This window comes from Suricata suricatta, chromosome 11 (assembly GCF_006229205.1).
Source record: "Suricata suricatta isolate VVHF042 chromosome 11, meerkat_22Aug2017_6uvM2_HiC, whole genome shotgun sequence".
In the NCBI taxonomy this organism is placed as follows: domain Eukaryota; kingdom Metazoa; phylum Chordata; class Mammalia; order Carnivora; family Herpestidae; genus Suricata; species Suricata suricatta.
In genome coordinates, this window is record NC_043710.1 from 69,001,505 (window position 1) to 69,023,400 (window position 21,896).

Genomic DNA, 21,896 nt, shown 5'->3' on the forward strand with positions numbered 1-21,896 from the left:
CAACTTTTATTTGTTTAGCTTTTAAGCACTATGCTTTTTTCTGAAACAATTAAGGTTTTCTAAAGCATACCATGTATTTACAATAATAAAATTATACTTTAAAAATAGCTATATACTCTTCTAATTCTTTCCAAGTACTGAAGCTGGGTTAGTGCTTCCTCTCTAGCAATGTATAAACTCACACCTCCATTTAGCCAGATAGGAATTAAATGCCACACCTGCATTGCTGAGCATGACACATTTTGATGGGAGAAATATGCATGCTCCCTTTGCACACCTGCCACCACTGGATGCTTAATTATGAAAGTTGGAAAGTGTCATTACATGCTATTGCAGAATGTCATTCTCATTAAGGCAATTTCCTCTCTCTTCTATTTCTCTCTCTCTCTCTCTCTCTCTCTCTCTCTCTCTCTCTCTCTCTCTCTCTCTCACACACACACACACACACACACACATACAAATTTAAATACAAATATCTAAAATATCAAAGCTTTGATGAGGATACAGAGTGTGAAGTATCTTTGGTGAGAGTTAAAAAAAGATAAATTAATTTTGTTCCATCTAGGTAAAAAGTAGGTACTGTGAAGAGCTCCCCACCACCACCACTACAGAATTATTTCTAGTTCTAAGATAGAAGCCTTGGTTTTAATTCAGTAAGATGTCTCATATACACCTGCTTTGTCCTACACCAAACCTTAAGCAAATTGGATAATGTATATTTCCCTCCAGCAATTTCTATCAGCTATCTCTAGCCACAAAACTTTAAGAGGAATCCAGAAGGCACCTGTATTGGATAAAACAGGCAACTTTGTGTAGGGGAATTTTGGGAAAACAAAGGTAGACAGTGGCGTTTATCCTTTCTACTTGCCCAGAAAACATAATTAAATACTAATTTGGTTAGTACTTTTGGTAACGGTGGACTGTGACTCATAAAAGCCTGGGTTTTTACTTTCTCAGCGTGGTATTTTATTTTTACTATGTCAACAAAAAACCTACTAAGGAAGATTTACCCAGGACATTTTTCTTTCCTAACCATTCTTTTCCTCTTCTCCCTTACATGCTTGCTCCACTACATCCCAGGACAAGGGATGTAAGCAGAGGAAGAAATTACACACCTTTTATGCACATAATCAAATACTCTTCAGGGATAAAGGCTGCAAGTCTTCCGACTTCTAACCTAGGATTCTGTTAACTCTGAACACAGGAGGTGGCTGGTAAAATGATGACACTGGCATCCTCAGGATAAACAGAACTTCAGTCAGCCATTCCCACTTTTGAAAGCAGTTTCCACTTTTCCCACCTTTGAATCTGAATCAAATTTTAATGAGAAGAGAAATAAAAGGTTCCCTCTAATGCCATTTGGTAAGCAAATAATGGCTATCTTTAAGTAAGGATATAATTGCACCTGGTGGGCACCCACCTACGTGATTAAAGAGCTGGCTTGTGAGCTAGAATTTTCCCAAACTGGACAGAATCAAGAATAAACCATTTAATCACAGAGCACAGAGTACAACTCAGGTCATATTCCAACATATGCGTGCTAAGGAATTTTATAATCCTTTAATACTCAGCTGGAGAGGGAAATCTAGAAGTCTGAAGTACTTCTCCCTAGTCAATGTATTTGCTACCATATATTTTCTTAGCAGACAAGCAAAGCCATTTTATGCATTGTGGAGATTTCTCACTACTAAAATGAATTATGTAGTCATCCTAATTGATAGTTTCAAATGAATGCATGACTATAGTTGAACAGATACACTGTTATGATACAAGACAGTATTTCTGTATCTCAGGATCCACATTTGTTAAGAAGGTTTCATTTTCTGAGTAGAAGGATAAGAATGGAGAAATAGGACCTTGCAGTGACAGAATTTTAATGTGCAGTGTATGCAGCTGGAGAAATGCATGGCAGACTCCCCTTCTTCATTGCTACATATATCGGAGCATTTACACAGTGCTGATTTCATCTAAATGTCGGGGTTGCCTCCAGGTCAAGCAGCAGCTCATCAAAGCACTAATTCTTATAGAACCCAGATGTAATTCTGATCAAAGGTAGAGCTTGTGCTAAAATTCTAGTGGCAATGAAAATGTGAAGGAACCCCGGAAACAACCAAACATTACATTCTTTTACATCTTCCCCAAACACAGTAATGGTCATTTCTGCCACACACTTGAACATCTATAGAGTTGTGAAAAGAACAGCATTATCATATCCTGATATGTTAAATCATTTTTCTTTCTTTGACTCCTTTCTTCTTCTTCTTCCTAGTTTTGCTTTTATGAGGCATTTCTTGCCCTTACCAAGCTTACACTGTAGCTTAACACTGCATTAAGACTACTTGTAATATTTGCCAGTATAAAATAAGAAGTCTACTTTTAGATTTTAACAATAGGAAGATAACATTTTGTATAGGAGAAACTAAAAATTTTGTATATTCACTTCAAAAAATTTCTGGTCTCTATTCTAAAGCAAGATTGTTTAACTCTTTACTATTTTTAAATGACTTTTTTGCTTTTTCTCTTACTAGACCCTTCTTTGCTACATATCGGAAGTCCTCTGCTTCTTTTCTTTAGAAAACTTCCTCTAGCTTTTACAATTCTATCCTTTGAGAATACCACAGTGTGGAATAAAGAAGCTGGGGTAATGGAGTGGAGATTTAGACAGAAGGAGGCAGAGAGTTCGCATTGTTCTGTGCTGGTTGAAGTAAATGCTCATTATGCTTGATTTCATTTATTTCCTGTCTTACTAGTTAATAAAAAGCTGATTCTTTTCTCCTCAATGTTATGATCATATGAGTAGAGAATAGTCGTTTGTTTTACTATCAACATTTCCTTGTAAACTTAGAAGCAGGGAACTTATGACTTCTGTTTATGAATCAAAATTTAATGTTAAATATTAGTTTTTCCTAGAAATTATACTATTATACATTTCTTCAGAACAAAGTTCTGGAGAACATAATCCCTTTAGCACTATCACCATACTTTAAAACTGACTTCTGAAAATAGGTTTTAATTGGCAAAACATAAAAGACTACATTTAGAATCAGAAGATACATAGGGAAGAAGAGTGATTTTCTGCATCTGAATCTGGAATTAAAACATAGCACCTTATTTCCCACCTAGCACTAAATAGGTTTCACAGGGAGACTCAAACAAACAGGACTAGATGTGTCTTATTAGATGTGTATGCCATAGGGAGGGAGAAAGCAGAGAGATGTGGAAAGCTGAACTCCAGTTTCAGCTCTGTGACAAACTCAGTGAATGACTTCTTTTCCCCACCACAAAACGTGCAGTCATCACCCATCCCCATAAGTTATGCAATATTACTATGTATTCCATATGCCATACTTCTTACTCAGTGGATGATGAAACAAATTGCATTTCCCTTTATGCCTCAGTTTTCTCGACCACAAAATAAGACTATTCCTCACTTCAGCCTTTCATGTTTCTATAACATGGCTGGATATAAAAATGTCCTGGATGGCAGAAGAAAAGGAAATGCTTATAAGTAGTACTTGAAAATGTGTCTCATCGTTTTGTTTAAACAACAACAGCAACAACAACAACAATGACAACACTGTTCAGCTGAGTTAACCTTAAGGAGAAAACTTTTTTTCTTTAATATAATGAACACTCTTTAGCACTAGCATTATCTGTTGATGACAGTGGCCCATTTGCTTCTGACCATCCTCTTTAACGATGCCTTACGATTTAGGTTTATTACCTCTGCGGATGCTCCAAGTAAGCACTGATTTGGGGAGTTGTACGTAACCTGGATTTAGAGACTAAATCAATTCAGCCTATGCTTTGTCTATATTGTTTTTATTTAAGTGACTCTATTATCACAATCAGCCAATTGGCATTTTAATTCACTAAATGAAAAAAGAAAAACTATCAATCATTTCATTTTCAACCTGACTTAAACAAAGAAAAAGAAAAAGAAAAGGAATATATGTGTGGTATGTATGTATGTATGTATGTATCTGAGTCTTTCATTTTTATTGTTATATAAAATCAGTCTTCCCTTGCATAAAGCAGGAGAACTTGGATCTCTGTTTGAGAGTATATGAAGAGAATTTCCTTTACTTTGTCCACAGACTTAATTTACTACTCTAATCATATAACAATGGATAGGTTCTTGCAAAAAAATATCACAGAAAAGTATAGGTAGAAAGACGTTCAGTGAAAGATTATTTTGTTCAGAGGTTCTTAAACTGGGGTCCTTGCTTTTGGAGATTATTTGTAATTACATTGTATGTAATATTTTGTATTAATGTCATAATATTTACCATTTTTAAGAAGTTTATTTATTTTGAGAAAGTGAAAGAGCATGAGCAGGGGAGGGGCAGAGAGAGAGAATCCCAAGAGAGAATCAGTGCAGAGCTTGAGGCAAGGCTCAAACTCACAAACTGAGATTATGACCTGAGCTAAAAACCAAGAGTCAGTGCCTCAACGGACTGAGCCACCCAGGTGCCCCCCATAATATATACTTTTAATCAGGTTACCAAAGAGATATATTGATTGATTGATTGATGGAGTAGATTGATAACCACTAATCTGGTCCAAGTGAGAATTTTTAATCCCAGAGTGGGAGCAACTTGTTATACTCACCCCACTGCCCAGTGACATCATGGCCACAGAACTCAAACCCCCTTGGATGCTTGGGTAGCACAGTCAGTTAAACATCTGGCTCTTGGTTTCAGTTCAGGTCCTGATCTTATGGTTTGTGAGTTGAGCCCCATATCGGGCTCCACACTGATGGTGCGAGGCCTGCTCGGGATTCTTTCTCCCTCTCTCTACCCTTCCCCCTGCGTATGCTCGCTTGCACTCGCTCGCTCTCTCTCTCTCTCTCTCTCTCTCTCAAAAATAAATAAATAAACAAACAAACAAAAAAAGAACTCAAATCCCTAAGGCTGCTCACGTGTGCTAGTGTGCATGCAAATATATGGTTTCTTCAACTTGTATCATCTTATGAAGAAACTCTGCCTGCTTTATTTGTTGTAAGGGATGAGGTTATAGAGATCTCAAAGGTACCATTTCAATTTTAACATTTATTGCCACCCAAATGATACATGACAAAGATCTGTATGACAAGAACTAGCCCCAGAGCAAAAATCCCTCAAAAAACCATACTCTCTTCTACATGTATGATGAAAACCTAATGTATTACTACCTACAGAAGCAAAAATTACCTGTGGTTAACCCTGCATGTTTGAACATCAGCGAGAATTGAAAAGAGACAGGATGTCCATCTATAATAGCAGACCTACAAAGAAAGATGTTTATTTTTTTGGAAAATCTTCCACCTGTTTTACCAAAATTAGGTGTATTAATATAATCACATAAATAAACTATGATCGGTAAAGAGTCAGTATTGCACATCAAGCCTGTACTAACTCACATTTCTTTTTCCTACTTGTGTTACATGTGTTTATGAAAATTCTTTTTAATTTAGAAAGTGTTGCCGTGATGTACTTATTATCAAATATGCCTTCAGAACTAAAGCTGCAGGAATATTGCACATTTCCCATATCCTTTTCTGACTTGCCTTCCATGGAAGGAAGAAGAAAAAATTCCAAGGGAAGGAAGAGATATCTTTAAGTAATATGTGGATGGGCGTTCAAGCTAGATGTTTTAACATGCTTGATTGCTATTGGCAAGTCAGAGCAAAAAGTGACAGTTGCATCTGTCACATGCAAAATTTTATCAGACAAGTCATTCTGCTTATTTCAGCAATGTACTATATTTCATAGCAATTGATAGATGTCTACACAACAAAATCACTAAACTGAAAAAATGCCTTAATTCTTAAAGTAGGGAAGTGGATTTTTCCTCTGAGCCAAGAATGCAATGGCCAGCAAGCATAAACTGATAGAATCATGCAGTGTAGTCCCAATAGTGACTTTAAATTCAATAATTAGATTCTATCAAGACCCAGAATATCAGATGGTACAACAAATAATATTCTTCCTTCTGAACTTAAATACTAATGAAATATTTCCTCTTGTGTAGAAAGTAAAGTATGTGTTTCTTTGTGCAGAAACGGCACTGTACTTTTCAATGTCTCCAGTATAAACCAATGTGTGGCAAAAGAGAGATATCTTATATCTTGGTGATCACTGAGAGACACAATGTTCTTTGTGCAAACAAACAAAGTACCATTAAGAGGCTAAAAATAAGACCATCTAAGCTGGGGGGGGAAAGAACATAAAAATCATAGAGGCCAAAATGCTGAAAAAGAGAAAATGTTATAGTCTATATATATTCCTTTATAATTTACAGTAATGGTATTTTCCTCATTACTATGCAATAGTAATAGATTAAGTAAATTGCCAATTAAATCATTGTGTCTAATGCACGCAAAGGAGAGATTTCCTTATAGACAGAAGAAGAAAGAAAAATGTAAAAATAGATACTATATCAACATTTACAAAAGTTCATTCAGCATAAAGTCTACAGACATCAACAGAGGTATCAGCATCAGTAGTGGGGAAGATTAGATACAAAGTACCCGTATTAATACAGAGTTCTGTGCTATATCTTCAAACATCTACTATGTTTGCCTGAAGCTTTTTGAAGTCAAAGCTACTCTTGTTTATACTCATGTAGAAAATGTAATCTGAGTTTCAATGAATTTTTAATTTTGTTCAATCTTGCATGTGTTCAACCAAAAACAATTTAAAGAGGACTAAGGCTATCAGCCTCACAGTGAGCAAGCATGGCTCCTCACTAGGGAGTTCTTGGATCTGCCATAAAAATCAACAGTGTGCATCTAATAGTTTTCTTTTAATTTGAGCATTGAAAAGTGAATCATCCCATCAACTATTCTTCAGGGCCTCTTTGGTTTCCAGATTAAACATGTAATGTGACCTGTCATCTTGCCACATTCTCTGTATTTCCATTTTAAATAATCATAAATAAGAAAACCTTACTACTCTTTGGCATAACACAGCTGCTTGATTCAGCTGAGTTTCAGTCTTAGAAATTGCACTCATTTCTTGTTCAGAGTCCTGGTTCATCTCAAAGTTTTTCAGCTGAAAGATTCTTTATTGTACTCAAATCTTGTCCCATATGAGTTGTTTCGGTTACAGAGTTTATGAAGAGTCTTAGAAATTGAACTGGGTCCACAGCAGAAAACACCAACGGTTTTCCTGGTAAGAGAGAGGGAGAAAATGGAAAACCAGGTGGAAAATTAGGCAGAACATAACAAGAGAAATGTGTTACAAATATGTTTAAGGTATTAACAAAGTTCATTTCTTACTGCTTTGCATACTGGATTAATTAATTTCCCAGTTATTTCCAAATGTAAGTGATCACCATGAAGATACATTATTTACTCCATGCCTTTCCCACCAGAAATCAGGATAGTTCAAAGAATGTAACTATAAGCACGTATTTGCTTATTATCAGACAGAAAGTGAGGTCTGCCCTTAGCCTTTTTGTTACATGCAGCAATCAAATCAAGAACAGTAAGTAATAGATGTCCATTCACACCAGATTATGTCAGTCTTCTCTTACTAGATGTTTTATATGTATTTTTCTAAAGATCCCATGAATTTGCATGAGCACCGATAAGAGAAAAAAAACCTACTACCAATTTGAAAGGATAATTTTAAGTAACTAATTTATATCCAAGTTGAAACAAAAGCATATTAATCTGTATATAATTTATTTTTTATTTACGCACTGTGATAACTATAACAAATGCCAGGCAGGTTTTATCATTTGCTACAGGAAATTTTAGTAGATAAATTATACATATCCCTAACAAATAGGCTAAATAAATCCCAGGAAATGACGAGTATTTCACATTGATCTTCCTCTCAATTTTTCTTTGTATTGAGTTCTTTCTAGGATATCAAAATTATTAACAATTCATATCATATCTTGGGCAAATATAGTATGTCCTCATTAGCTTAGCTGATGATAATTGGTGCTGGCAAGAAAAGGCTGGTAAATCCGCTTAAATGGGAACCAAGATTTTATAATAAATATTTAAAAATGGTTTCACTAAAACTTTTCACCTTGCAAAATGAAACAAAGAACTACAAAAATAGAACTTGCAGCCATGATGGGGTCGTGGGGAATAGTTTTACCTTCATGCATTGAAAAACTAGGGGGAAAACAACATATGAAGTAACGTATTTTCAGAAACTTGACCATAGGTAGAGCAGAACAGTGATCCACTAGCAAAAAAGAAGAAAAAACAAAACAAAACAAAACAGAAAAACCAAAGATGAGTCCAGCAACTGTCTCTACTTATTGGCTGGAGGAAATCTACATGCTACAGAATAGAACTTCTCTGAATTTCTCATGTTGAGATTGGGAGTCTCACTGAGCTGAAGAGACAAAGAATGGAATTCATAGAGGACAAAGCAGTTAGAATCTGTGGAGAAGAAAGTGGAAAGGCAAAGAGATTGAGGCGCCTGGGTGGCTCACTCAGTTGAGCACCGGACTTTGGCTCAGGTCATGATCTCATGGTTCATGGGTTTGAGCCCCACTTTGGGCTCTGCACTGACAGCACAGAGCCTGTTTCAGATCCTTGGTCTCCCTCTCTCTCTGCCCCTCTCCAGTTTGCACACACTCTCTCTCAGAAATAAATATTAATAAAAAAAAGATAGGAAGGAGGAGTGATCCACAGAAGGAAGCTTTGGTGATCTGTTGAGGTGAACCCTCAAGTTCTTGGCTGAGTATTGATTTGCTCATGTGTGAGAGGAAACTATATGAATCTGGGTAAAGAACTAGCAGAAAGCAGTAAGGCAAACAATTCTGAGTTGACATAAGGTTATGAATAATTAATATCCCCACAAGCCAGAATGGAAAGATCTATATATCATATGTGGGCAATGGGTAGTATTCTAGAAAGTTATCACCTTGCTTGCAAGAGGCAGGTGGATGTTGGAAAACTTTGCCATAGATGGAAGGTGCTCTGGATCTACACTAACAAAGCTTAACAACAAGACTTAGAAGTATCAGACTGAATTCAAGTCATAAGACTGCATGCCTGAAACAAGTCCAACAATATTGAAAAGAAAATATCAAAATTTGGCATTAAGCACCTAATGTTTATTTATTTATTTTGAGAGAGAGAAAGTGAGAGGTGGGGGGGGAGGGAGCAGAGAGAGAGGGAGAAAGAGAACCCCAAGCAGGTTCTGTGCTGTAAGCCCAGAGGATGACACAGGGCTTGATCTCACGACTATAAGATCATGACCTCAGCTGAAATCAAGAGCTGGATGCTTAACCGAGCCACCCAGGCACCCCATGGCACTTAACATCTAAACTTCAACATGTACAGTATCCAACAGAAAATTAGTAAGACTTTTATAGAGCAAGAAATTATGAACCTTAACTAGGAGTGTTATTGGCTGAATTATGTCCCCTCAAAATTTACATGTTGAAAAATCAAACCACCAGTACCTCAGAATATAGCTGTATTTGGAGATAAAACATTTAAAGAAATGATTAAGTTAAAATAAACCTATCAGAGTATATCCTATTCCAATCTGACTAGGGTTTTTACAAGAAGAGAAAATGTAGACACATGAAGAGACATAAGAGGAGACACGTGAACAAAGAAGAAGACCATGTGAAGAGGCAGTAGGAGGGTAGTCCCTGCAAGCACAGGAGGGAGGTCTCAGAGGAAATCCACCCTGCCACCATCTTGATCTTAGATGTCCAGCCTTGAGAGATTTGAGAAAATAAATTTCTGTTTTTCAATCCACTCAAGTCTGTGGGATTTTGCTTTGGAAGCAAGCCCTAGCAAACGAATACAAGAAGAAATGTCAATCAATAGAAAAAGGCCCAGAACAACAAAGATGATGGAATTATCAGACATTTCATTGAAACAGTGATGAGAAAAAACCTTCATTATATTCAAAGGAAAGCATCAACATGATGGGAAGATAAACAGATTTTTTAAAGGCCTAAAGGGAAATTCTAGTGATTAAATGCAGTATTTAAAATGATAAATATACTGATGGGTTAACAGAAAAATAGGCACTGCAGAAAAAAAGATAATTAAACTTAAAGACCTACCACTACAATCTATCCAATAGACTACATGAAGAACAAAAACTGGGGGAATAAAATGAACAGAGGCTCAGTGACAATATCAACTAGTCTAACACAGATGGAATTGTAGTCCCAACATGAGAGAAGGCAGAGGGAAAGAGGAAAAAAAACACTTAAGAAATAGTTGCCCATTTCCCCCCAAATTTGATGAAAACAAATACATAGATCCAAGGATCTAATGAACCCCAAAGAGAACATATACAAAGAAAACCATGGTAAGTCAACTTAAAGTAAAACTGAAAGCGATAGTTTTCAAAGAGAAAAACATAAAAACAGCCAGAGGGGGAAAAGGACACTACAAATAATAAACAGAAGATGAAAGATGGAGTTCTTGCCAAAAACTATACATGTCAGAAGGCAATGAAGTGACATCTTCAAAGTGCTGAAAGACAAGAGAAAATGTCAACTGTTCTATATCAAGCAAATTCTAAACAAAAATAACTTTCAAAACTGAGGATGGAATATTAACTTTTTAAACAAAAGGTGAGATAATTCAGCACCAGCAATCCAGCACTCTCAAGTATATTAAAGGAAATCCTTCAGGAAGGAGAGTGATATCAGATGGAAATTTGAATCTATCCAGAGGAATGAAGAGCACCAAATGGTAAATCTGTGAATAAATCTGTGAATAAAAATTAGATAGTCTAATTTTTAATCTCTTTAAAATATAATAACTGATGGTTAAAACAAAAAATAACAATGCATTCTGGAGTTTATGAAGAAGAAATATGAGGAAGAACAATAACCAAAGGGGAGGGGGTGCCTGGGTGGCTCAGTTGGTTGAGCATCTGACTCTTGATTTTGGCTCAGGTCATGATCTCAGGGTCATTAGATCTCAGTGCATTGGGCTCTTACCTGAGAGCAGAGCCTGCTTAAGATTCTTTCTCTCTCAGGGCGCCTGGGTGACTCAGTCAGTTAAGTGTCCAACTTTGCCTTAGGTCATGATCTCAGGGCTCATGAGAACAAGCCCTGCATTGGGCCATCAGCACAGAAACTGCTTCAGATCCTCTGTTCCCTTCTCCCTCTGCCCTCCCCTCACTCATGCTCTCATGCTCATGCGCGCTCTTTCTGTCTCTCTCAAAAATAAATATTTTTTGAAAATAATTAAAATAAAATTAAAAATTAAAAAAAAATTCTTTCTTTCCCTCTGCCCTTCTCCCCATTCCTTCCCACCCATGTTCTCTTTCTTTCTCCAGAAAAACTGAAAAAAAAACCCCAAACTTTTCAATTTTTAAGATTTCCTGACGGCTTCTTTTAAACATTTCATTAAAAAATTATCTTTTTTTTTTGAGAGGGAGAGAGCATGAGCAGGGGAGAGGGTCAAAGGAAGAGAGAGAGAGACAGAGAGAGAAAGAGAGAATCCCAAGCAGCCTCCACACCCAGCACAGAACACCATGCAGGGCTCTATCTCACAACTGTGAGATCATGATCTGAGCTGATAACAAGCTGGACACTTGACCTGCTAAGCCACCCAGGTGCCCCTAAAATTATCATTTTATATATCACCCATATATCATACTTTTTACATTTTGTATTGCAAATTGTTAACTAGTTTATCTCTAGTATATCTTTGTATAATTTGAATTCCACAGTGTTACTTTCACTAACAATGAGACCCTGTAACTTTTTCAAGATCTATACTTAATTTCTGCATTCTATTTGGACTAAATTTGCATTAGGTTTCTGCAGTCCAACTACCATCTAGAGATTTATCTATAAAAACTTTGCTGAGATGGGTTAAAATAGATGTTAAGCAGAGAATGTTGTTTGGGGTCAGAGGTTGGGAACTAGTTCCATAATGTCCAATATATATGTGCATATTATATATTTGTGCATATTATAGCAATCTTTGTTTTTTCATGCAGATTTGTAAGTGTGAGATCTCATAATAATGACAGTTTATTTATTCCTTGTGAATATAGATGCAGAGGGGTTGAGTGACTTGGCCCAGAGACATAGGATCAAATGTAAGAGATCAAACCTAGGTATGCTTAAAAAATATAGCATCCCTTCTTGATAAAAACCCTCAACAAAGTAGGGATAGAGGGAACACACCTCAGCATCATAAATATACAAAAGACCCACAGTAGTATCATCCTCAAATGAGGAAAAATGGAGAGCTTTTCCTCTAAGGTCAGGGCCAAGAAAGGGATGTCCACTCTCACTATTGCTATTTAGTACATTACTGGAAATCCTAGCCTCAGCAATCAGACAACAGTAAGAAATAAAAGGGATCCAAATGAACAAGGAAGAAGTCAAACTTTCCCTATTCACGGATGTCTTAGAAAACTTGAAAGACTCTACCAAAAAATTGCTAGAACTGATACACAGATCTGTATTGTTTTTAAAACACCATAAGGAAGATATATAAATATGGTATCAAACATTTTACTCAATCCCAGAGTAATAATTTTCTATTCCAAAGGCCATATAAAGTTAATCCTTTATTTATCCTCTTGCATAATGCATACATTTGACTAATTTATGATATGATATACATTTTTATTGTAAGTAAGAGGAAAACAGACTTTGGTTACGTATAACAAAATATTTCTTGACATGTTTTTAATACCGAATGGTTTATAATGTAATATTTAGAATATCTTTTTATACTTTTGAAAAATTAGTTGTTGACGCTTTTAGTGTATTACAGTTAACATTCTACTGTAGTATACATAATAAACATGATGGTTTCTTGCAACATCTCACTTTCCCCAAGAGGGACATGGTAAAATAAAATTGCTACGCTTCCTATTTGGGACAATGCTCTGCTGCAAATAAAGCACATTGAACTTTACAGTCAGAAGATAGGGCTCATGTACGAATTCTGACTCATTAACCATAGCTTGAGATAAATCATTACCTTTTGGGTCCTAGATCCTTCATTTGTCAAATAATGATGAAAGTAGAGTAACTTTATTTATTTTTTGTTAATGTTTTATTTTATTTTTGGTACAGAGAGAGACAGAGCATGAGAGGGGGAGGGGCAGAGAGAGAAGGAGACACAGAATCTGAAGCAGGCTCCAGGCCCTGAGCTGTCAGCACAGAGCCTGACGTGGGGCTTGAACCCACGAGTGTGAGATCTGACCTGAGCCGAAGTCGGAGGCTTAACCGACTGAGCCACCCAGGCACTCCTGAAGTAGAGTAACTTTAAAAGCTCCTTAGTTTCCTGGATCGTGTAATACCATTAATAATTCATTTCCTGAATTACAAAAAGCTACACAAGGAAGGAACCACCTCACACACATGTGCAAAGTAAATGGAGCAAAAACTGATCCAGGCTTTTGGTTTTGATAGGACAGTATCTAAATGGGCATACTCTTTAAGCCAGAAATTCCATTTCAAGGACTCTAACCTACTGCAACTCCCACAAGAGCCTGAGAAAGTATGTGCAAAGATGATTACTATAGCACTGTTAGTATCAGTAGAGAACTGGAGGTAACCTAAATATCCATAAGTACAGTAGCAACGTTCATGTTATCCATATTCTGGAATACTGTGAGGTAGAATTACACAGAAATCATCCATGAACAATATATGAGTGTATCTGAAAAAGACTACATTGAAGAATTCTATTTAATAGATTCATTCAATTTGTGTTAAAAAATTAAGGTTCATATTCAGTATATAGATTTTAAATATATATGCATACACATACATATACACATATATGAATATATACTTTGATAAGTATGTATGTGTATCTTTATATATTCTTTCAGTAATTCACATACACAAAGTTAACAAAATTTTATATCTTAAATGAGGACTTCTCTTTAAGTAGCACCTTTTTTTCTAGCTAATGAACCTTTTCCTAAATATGCCATGTAAAAATTCTTTAAAAATAATGTACATTTATGGGGCGCCTGGGTGGTTCAGTCAGTTAAGCATCCGACTTTGGCTCAGGTCATGATCTCACAGTCTCTGGATTCGAACCCGTATTGGGCTCTGTGCTGACAGCTCAGAGCCTGGAGCCTGCTTCGGATTCTGTGTCTCCCTTTCTCTCTGCCCTTCCCCTACTCACTCTCTGTCTGTCTCTCAAAATAAAGACATTAAAAATTTAATTTAAAAAATTAAAAAAAATAATAATGTACTTTTAGGTGCCCATCCAGAGCAAATACACAAAGTGAAAGTGTTGTACAAAATGTCAATAGCAGATGGTGCACACTTGTTCTTCTTAAACCAGCTTTGCTCTTTAAGAAAAGGAACAACAAACCAAGTAAACATACAAAATCAATCTAAATCATGAAGAGTTTAACAAATGAAAATTCTTAAGAAGGAATCAAAGAAATCATGAATCCCAATCTACTCTTATTAATGGTCCTCTCCTGTAACAGTTTCATTTCCAAGATGAGCAAAAACAATAGCGCCAACAACCAAATCCCAAGGTTTTCATCACCACACTAAGAAAACTAATAAAAAGATACTTGTCAGAATTCAATCATATATTTTTTTAAAAATTTGCTCCTGGGGCTCTACACTATAATTCCTAAAAGAAAATCTCTGAAGATGGACTCAAGGGCCATGATGAATCTGTGATTCTTTCAATAAATCACATTCATCCCGTATTCATGAACTGAAGCGTTTTTAAAAATGTCATCTGATAAGCTGATTCATTCACAAATATCCTTATTACATTTATAAAAATGCATTTTTTAAGTTGTGAATTGATTAACTATCTACTAACAATTGTAATAGTAAATCAGTCTAGAAGAGCAATAGGGTCAAAGCATATTTTAATAATTAAATCTTCAGTTTAGATACATTCTTATTACAGAAGTATGTTTACTTAAAGCAACAAAAATATGATTGGTTCAAATGTAAAAACATTGAATTTTGACAAAGTCTATCGGTTAAATAGAACAGAAATACTAGTTCAAACAGAATAAATACTTTATGGGGCAACTCGGTGGCTCAGTCGGTTAAGTGTCTGACTTGGGCTCAGGTCATGATCTCATGGTTCCTGAGCTCGAGCCCCGCATCAGGCTCTGTGCTGACAGTTCCGAGCCAGGAGCCTGCTTCGGACACTGGGTCTCCCTCTCTCTCTGCCCCTCCCCCACTCATGCTCTGTTTCTCTCTTTCTCAAAAATAAACACTAATAAAAATTTTTTAAAATAATGTTAAAATTTCCAACTGCTAATGAAAGCTTGTTTGTCTATCTTTATAAATGTATATGTTTAGTATAAAAAAACTAATATTTCAATTCCAGGAGATGTGTTCAAAAGAGTTACATTAATTTTAAAATGTCAACATGTACAATATGTTAGAAATTAGAGCCTTTGAAACTATTTAAACTTATGATGAAACTATTTCAATGCCAAATTTAAAATGTGTGAGTGGGTACATCATTTTCAAATGCTCTTAGAATTCTTATAGACCATTGTCCTGAACAATAGGTTTATAAAAGAAAAAGGAGTTGGCTAGTCTGTGCCCTAAAGTGAATGCTTTCCTTCAATGGTAATCTCTCAGACCATGGACATATATTCCACAATGCAAAGATTCTTCACAGAATTATAGCTTCCAAGAAAAAAAATTATGTTTGGAAATATTTCTGTTTTGGAGACTCCATTTTACAACTAATGGTTTTAAAATTTTATTAATTCTGATGAAAAAAAAGGTACAAATATCTGATTTTTAAGTGCATTCATTGTTAGAACTGCTGGTAGTGCTCCCTTGTTGGCCAACATGATTTTGAAAAGCTTTTCTGATGATACCTGATACATGATGTTGGAATGAATATCCATTTTAATATTAGTCTATGCAAATTTGAAAGAAGGTAGGAGAGTTTCATTCATAATTCTTTATAGACTGTTTCTAAGCCAAATTTTAATTACTTGGCATTATACATATGTGAGGTGGCCCCTGACTTGCTTCCTTCTTTGATAGTGATAATTGAGTGTTTGAGAGACTTTGTAATTTGTAAACCCATTACCTAATTCATCTTTAAGAACTACATGTAATGATTGAGAATATTTTAATTTGATCATTAGCCACATGGCAAATTTCCTGAGAATTAGTACTTACCCTCTGTTACATTTTGCTATTTCATCAAACAGAAGTTTCCACCGAGGACGTCCAATAAAAAGTCTTGAATTCAGTGCTTGATATTTTTCTCCAATTATCTTCTGTCAAAAAGAAAGCACTGTATTTTATATGACACAGAGTTGGATGAATAACCTATTTCTCTAATATCATTTCTACTGGTACTGTGGCTTCCTACCAAATTGCTGTGATATAAAGAATATAAGTATCAAATGGCAAGCTATTAAGTACAGTCATTTAGAAGCATCATTTCCTTCCTCTTTTTCCTTTAAAATCCATTATCTTCTTGAATTCCATTATTACAAATGGCTGATTTTCCTAGACTTCGGTTAGTTCCTTCATTTTTAACAACCACGATGTTAAAGAAGACACTTTAATTGCCTACTCTCAAAAAGGGTGCAGCACATAAACTTTACTGAAGTGTTTTTGCACTGCAAATACAGTTGTCATATTTGGCTCATTACAGGAGTAAAATACTACAAATTGTCATCATAAATTTCAGGAAATGATCCTAGACAAGACAGTCTAAGACAGAAGAGCTCCACATCTTGAGTCTATCAACAAATAACTTCTAATGGGTTGGTGTTTGTAATTAACAGAATATTAGATCTGGATCAGCAATGAGGGGTCAGAGTGAAGTGAGAAGAGACAGGGAGACTGTCTGAATCCCAGGCAGACAAATGGAGAACTAATGCAATTTATGCTCCATACCTTAATTACAACCATACCATGAGGAATAACGATACTGACTTGCTTCAGGAGAATAGGAAAATGAAATATTTTTTTACATACCAAATAGGGTAGAAATCTGACTAGAAAAAAATAGGGTTAGGTTAGTTTTGAAGTAACTGACAAGCACTTGTGTTTTGTATTCAACGTATTATAGAAAATGTAGAATGGAAAATACTAAAATAAAACTTAGGAAAGCATTCATGCCCAGATTTATACACCTGTGCAGCATTTCCATGTCATGTGTAAGCCTCAGTTTCTTCATCTGTAATGTGAGGATGGCAATATCATCTACCTCTTAGATCTGTTGCAATTACACAAGATAATGAATATGAAAAGCTTAGCACAGGGTCTAGCACAGCAAGTAAAGTATGTGTAATGGCTATTACTTTGTTGTTTATTTTCCCTTGAAGAGAAATAAGCTTAACTGCATATAACCTTATCTTGTCTCTCCACATGAAAACTCCCCTTGAACACAATCATGAGACTGTTCACTTGTGGTCTGATCTCCAGAGGTGGAAAATTTGAGACAATAGTGAAAAGGAGAAAGATGAACTCAAAGATCTCTTCCAGCTCCCTGTGAGGATAAACGAAAGACATAATACGTTTGGCTTCAAGGACAAGCCATGGGTTTTCTGGACACTTTCCACAAGTTTCCTCTGGGAAACTTCTCTTCAAACCACCTGCAGAAATTTTCTTCCAGCATGGCCCTTGCAGTAGATCTTCTATTATCAAGAGGCTTGTTTAATTTATAAAAACATCCAACCACATACCTGTATCCCATCTGTTTGACTGAGGTACAGCTGGATGTTGACATAGTCAGGTCTGTTCTCTTGCCAAAACTGAGAGGACATAAAAGTAAACAGACATGAGAATTATTTCTGTATTCTCAGACTTTCTCCTATTCTTACATATGTGATTCTACAATTTAAGAGGTGTGGTGTCTAATCACAGTCAACATTTACTAGCGAATGTGTATATATACATATATACGTATATATGTGTCATATACCAGCCAGATTCTAATATTAATAATCTGTGCCTATGGGGACAATTTCAGCAGTAGTAGCAGTGATAAGGGAACAGTAGATGGTAGTGCAGGGGAAGAATTCTCTGTTACCTTATTTTACTTTTTAATTTTTTTGAGAGAGAGAGAGAGAGAGGTGGGGGAGAGGGACACAGAGAGGGAGAGAGAGGGAGAGAGAGAGTGTGTGAGAGTGGAGGAAGTAGTGGAGAGGGGCACAGGGAGGGAGACAGGAGGGGAGGTGGGAGAGAGAGGGGGAGAGAGAGAGAGAGAAAGAATCCCAAACAGGCTCCATGCTCGGCATGGAGCTAGACATGGAGCTTGATCTCGTGACCCTGGATCATGACCTAAACTGAAATCAAGAGCAGGACACTCAACTGACTGAGCCTCCTGGGCGCCCTTCTGTTATATATACAAAACGAAGCATGTTAAATATTACACTGATATCCCCCTAAATCCTTCCCCTATATCTCTTATTTTATTCCCTAAGAGTCTTTAAATTAGAGCCAAGACTTCACTCATAAAGAACATGATGTTCTTTAAAAAAAAAAAACAAACCCACAAAGAGTGATATAAAATATGCAGCTAGGAATCACAAAAAACAAAAAAAACAAAAGGCACAGGTCTTGTTCTTGCTTTCCTCTTACTCAGCACTAGTTTTCCTTGTACAAAAATGTATGAGGCTGAAAATATTCCTGCCAAAATAAAAGTCTCAGACATTTCAATGCCTTGAAAAATAAAATAAGAAAAATACCATCGGCAGGAAAATGAACTCAGCAAAGAGGATAAAGGGTTGTTCTTGTCTCCGTATGTTGACTTTTCCCAGAAGAGAACAATGAACCTACTAATAATTGGTCTTCCTCTAATTGAACCATGACTTCTGAAACCTATTATTTAAAAAAATTTTTTGCACTTGAAATTAATATTACCCTGCATAACTAACTGGAATTTAAATAACTTAAACTGGAATTTAAATAAAAAATTTAAAATACATTTAAAATATTATACAAATATTATTTAAAATATTTAAAATTTAGGGGTGCCTGGGTGGCTCAGTTGGTTAAGCATCCAACTTCGGCTCAGGTCATGATCTCACAGTTGGTGGGTTCAAGCCCTGCATCAGGCTCTGTGCCGACAGCTAGCTCAGAGCCTGAAGCCTGCTTCAGATTCTGTATCTTCCTCTCTCTCTGACCCTCCCCTGCTCGCGCTGTCTCTGTCTCTCAAAAATAAATTAAAAAAACATTAAAAAAATAAAAAAGAGAATGATTTAAAATTTAACAATATTTTTAATATATATTTTTTTATTTTTAAAAGTAGTCTTCTTCTTAGGGCCTCCTTTCACCACCCTGAAATAAAGGAGAGTTGAAAGACAAGGACAAGGCATGAGAAGTGGAAGAAGGGAAGGAGAGGAACACCTCTGCATGGTGGGCTTGTTGGAGATCAGAGAGGAGTGTTTGTGGAGTGGATTCAAGAAAAGGCATCAACGGGACCAGCACTTCTTCAAAAGACAAAGCATTTCTTCAACAGAGATCAGCATAGTGTGTTTGCTTGAGATGGTAGGGTTTTGCTGGATTTTATTGCAGCAAGAGGATCAACTGATTGAAAATACTATTTCTATATAGTATAATGATGTTTACAGCAGCATTATCCACAATGGCCCAATTATGGAAACAGCCCAAGTGTCCACCGACTGGTGAATTCATAAGATGTGGCATATATACAATGGAATAGTACTCAGCCATAACAGCAAGTGAAATCTTGCCATTTGCAATGACGGGGGTAGAGGCAGAGAGTATAATGCTAAGTGAAATAAGTCAGAGGAACACAAACACTGTATGATTTCACTCATAGGTGGAATTTAAGAAATAAACAAGCATATGGAAAAAAAGAGAGGGGACAAACCAAGAAATAGACTCTTTTTTTTTTTTAAGTAGACTCTTAACTATACTGAATGGTCACGAGAGAGGCGGTGGTGGGGGTGGGGGTAGGTTAAGCAGGTGATGGGGATTAAGCCGTGCACTTGCAAAGAGCACCGGGTGATGTATGGAAGTGTTGGATCACTATACTGTACACCTGACTCTAATATTACAGTGTTAACTAACTGGAATTTAAATAAAAACTTAAAATTAGGTATTTAATTTAATTTAATATGAAAAATGATACATTGGGACTCAAAGTAGAAGTTTTAGGAATGCAAAAATAGTCACATTGCAAATGGTGGGGGATTAAGTAGGATTTCATCAGTCGTCTGGGAGGACTTAGCATGGTAAGAATAGCTGGCAGGTGACTTGTCTCTCTTGCCACACTGGCCCTGAGACTTCTAAGGACTTACTTACCTAGGCCTCAGTTTTATCATCAGGACAATGGTAGGGATGAAAGTCATCATCTTTTTTCAGAGGTAAAACTATACATTTTCTGACAGGTGGAAACTCTGAATTATAAAGCCCCAATAAAAATGTATTTACTTTATTCTATTATTATTATTATTATTTTAGTTTTTTAAAAGTTTTTATTACGTTCCAGTTAGTTAACAGGCAGTGTAATATTAGTTTCAGGGATCCAGTTTAGTGATTCAACACTTACATATAACGCCTTGTGCTCATCACAAGTGTTCTTAATCCCCATCACCTGTTTCAACCACCCTCCCACATCCTTTCCCTCTGGTAACCTCAGTTTGTTCCCCATTATTATTTTATAAAAGGTAGAAATAACACACAAATTACCTATAACTTGGTGAAATGTTCTTTGTAAATCAGTTGTCAACTGCAGCATACATAATTTTAATTTTGATAATTACGCTCATAACCTTAATACTTTTGAGCTACTGTAGATCATCCATAGCAAGAATCAAAGAAATGATGACATTAAAAATTTTTATCAAGTTAAAAACAGAGCTCAGAAATCAATTAAGACTGATTTCTTTTTTTTAGAGTTTGTTATTTCAGATATTCTTCTTTTTTCTTTTTTTTTTATAGTTTATTGTCAAGTTGGTTTCCTTATATCATCCAGTTCTCATCTCACAAGTGCCCTCCTCCATGCCCATCACTCCCCTTCCCTTCTCCGCCTCCCCCATCAGCCCTCAGTTTGTTCTCAGTATTCAAGAGTCTCTCATGGTTTGCCTCCCTCCCTCTCCCCAACTATTTTCCCCCTTTCCCTCCCCCATGGTCCTATGTTAAGTTTCTTCTGTTACACTTATTAGTGAAAACATACAGTATCTGTCCTTCTCTGCCAGAAGTGCTGATGCACAGGGGCACCTGTACCCCAATGTTCATAGTAGCACTGTCAACAATAGCCAAATCATGGAAAGAGCCTAAATGTTCATCACCTGAAGAATGGATCAAGAAGATGTGGTTTATATATACAATGGAGTACTACATGGCAATGAGAAAGAATGAAATCTGGCCATTCACATTTACTTTTAAAGTGATAAATGATCATTCTCAGCTCCCATAATACTCTTTAAATATAATCGTTAATTATATCCCATCAAATAGATGCCTCGGGTTACAGCCAAATGCTCGATTCATTTTTAGACCCTTTCTGAATTGAATCCGGATGTATGACTTTTAATACCAAAAAAACAGAAGTTTCTACATGCCAGTGATGAGTAGCACTTCACAAACACATGGCTTTTATTGATTCTTGTCTTAAATGTTTACCAGGATGTTGTTCTGAGATCAGTCCAGTGATTCCTGCATCAATAACTGGGATTTGGTGCTCACAGCCCCTAGTAAAAACTATGGAAATCTGAATAATATTTTTCATGATGTCAATGTCTCCACTTTAGCTTACCCCTGACAACAATAATATCCACTAAAGGAACAATTTTCTCCAAATAAAGAGAACAGTGAAAAACTAAGGGAATAAAAATAGATATATGGATTAACACAATCTTGCAAATAGATTAGGACTGTAGGATTATGAACAAATATAATGTTCTTCAGTTTTACTTCTGCCTATCACCCTCTCCTTATTTTTCTCACAAATAAAAAATAACAGGATGTGAGTCCTGGAAGGAATTTTACAGATC

At 36.1% G+C, this 21,896-nt stretch overlaps 1 protein-coding gene across 2 annotated transcripts in view; it reads right to left on the minus strand.

Moving 5' to 3' along the window:
- Positions 1-5,031: 5,031 nt before the first annotated feature.
- NOX4 (NADPH oxidase 4) overlaps positions 5,032-21,896 on the minus strand; it is a 152,197-nt gene continuing 135,332 nt past the window's right edge. For both annotated transcript variants that reach the window (XM_029915298.1, XM_029915297.1), the window contains 3 exons: positions 17,616-17,684; positions 16,096-16,196; positions 5,032-7,151 (listed from right to left, as the gene is read on the minus strand). In XM_029915298.1, the coding sequence (XP_029771158.1) occupies positions 7,031-7,151; positions 16,096-16,196; positions 17,616-17,684 (291 nt within the window). In that variant the 3' untranslated portion in view covers positions 5,032-7,030. The remainder of the gene's footprint in view (positions 7,152-16,095; positions 16,197-17,615; positions 17,685-21,896) is intronic.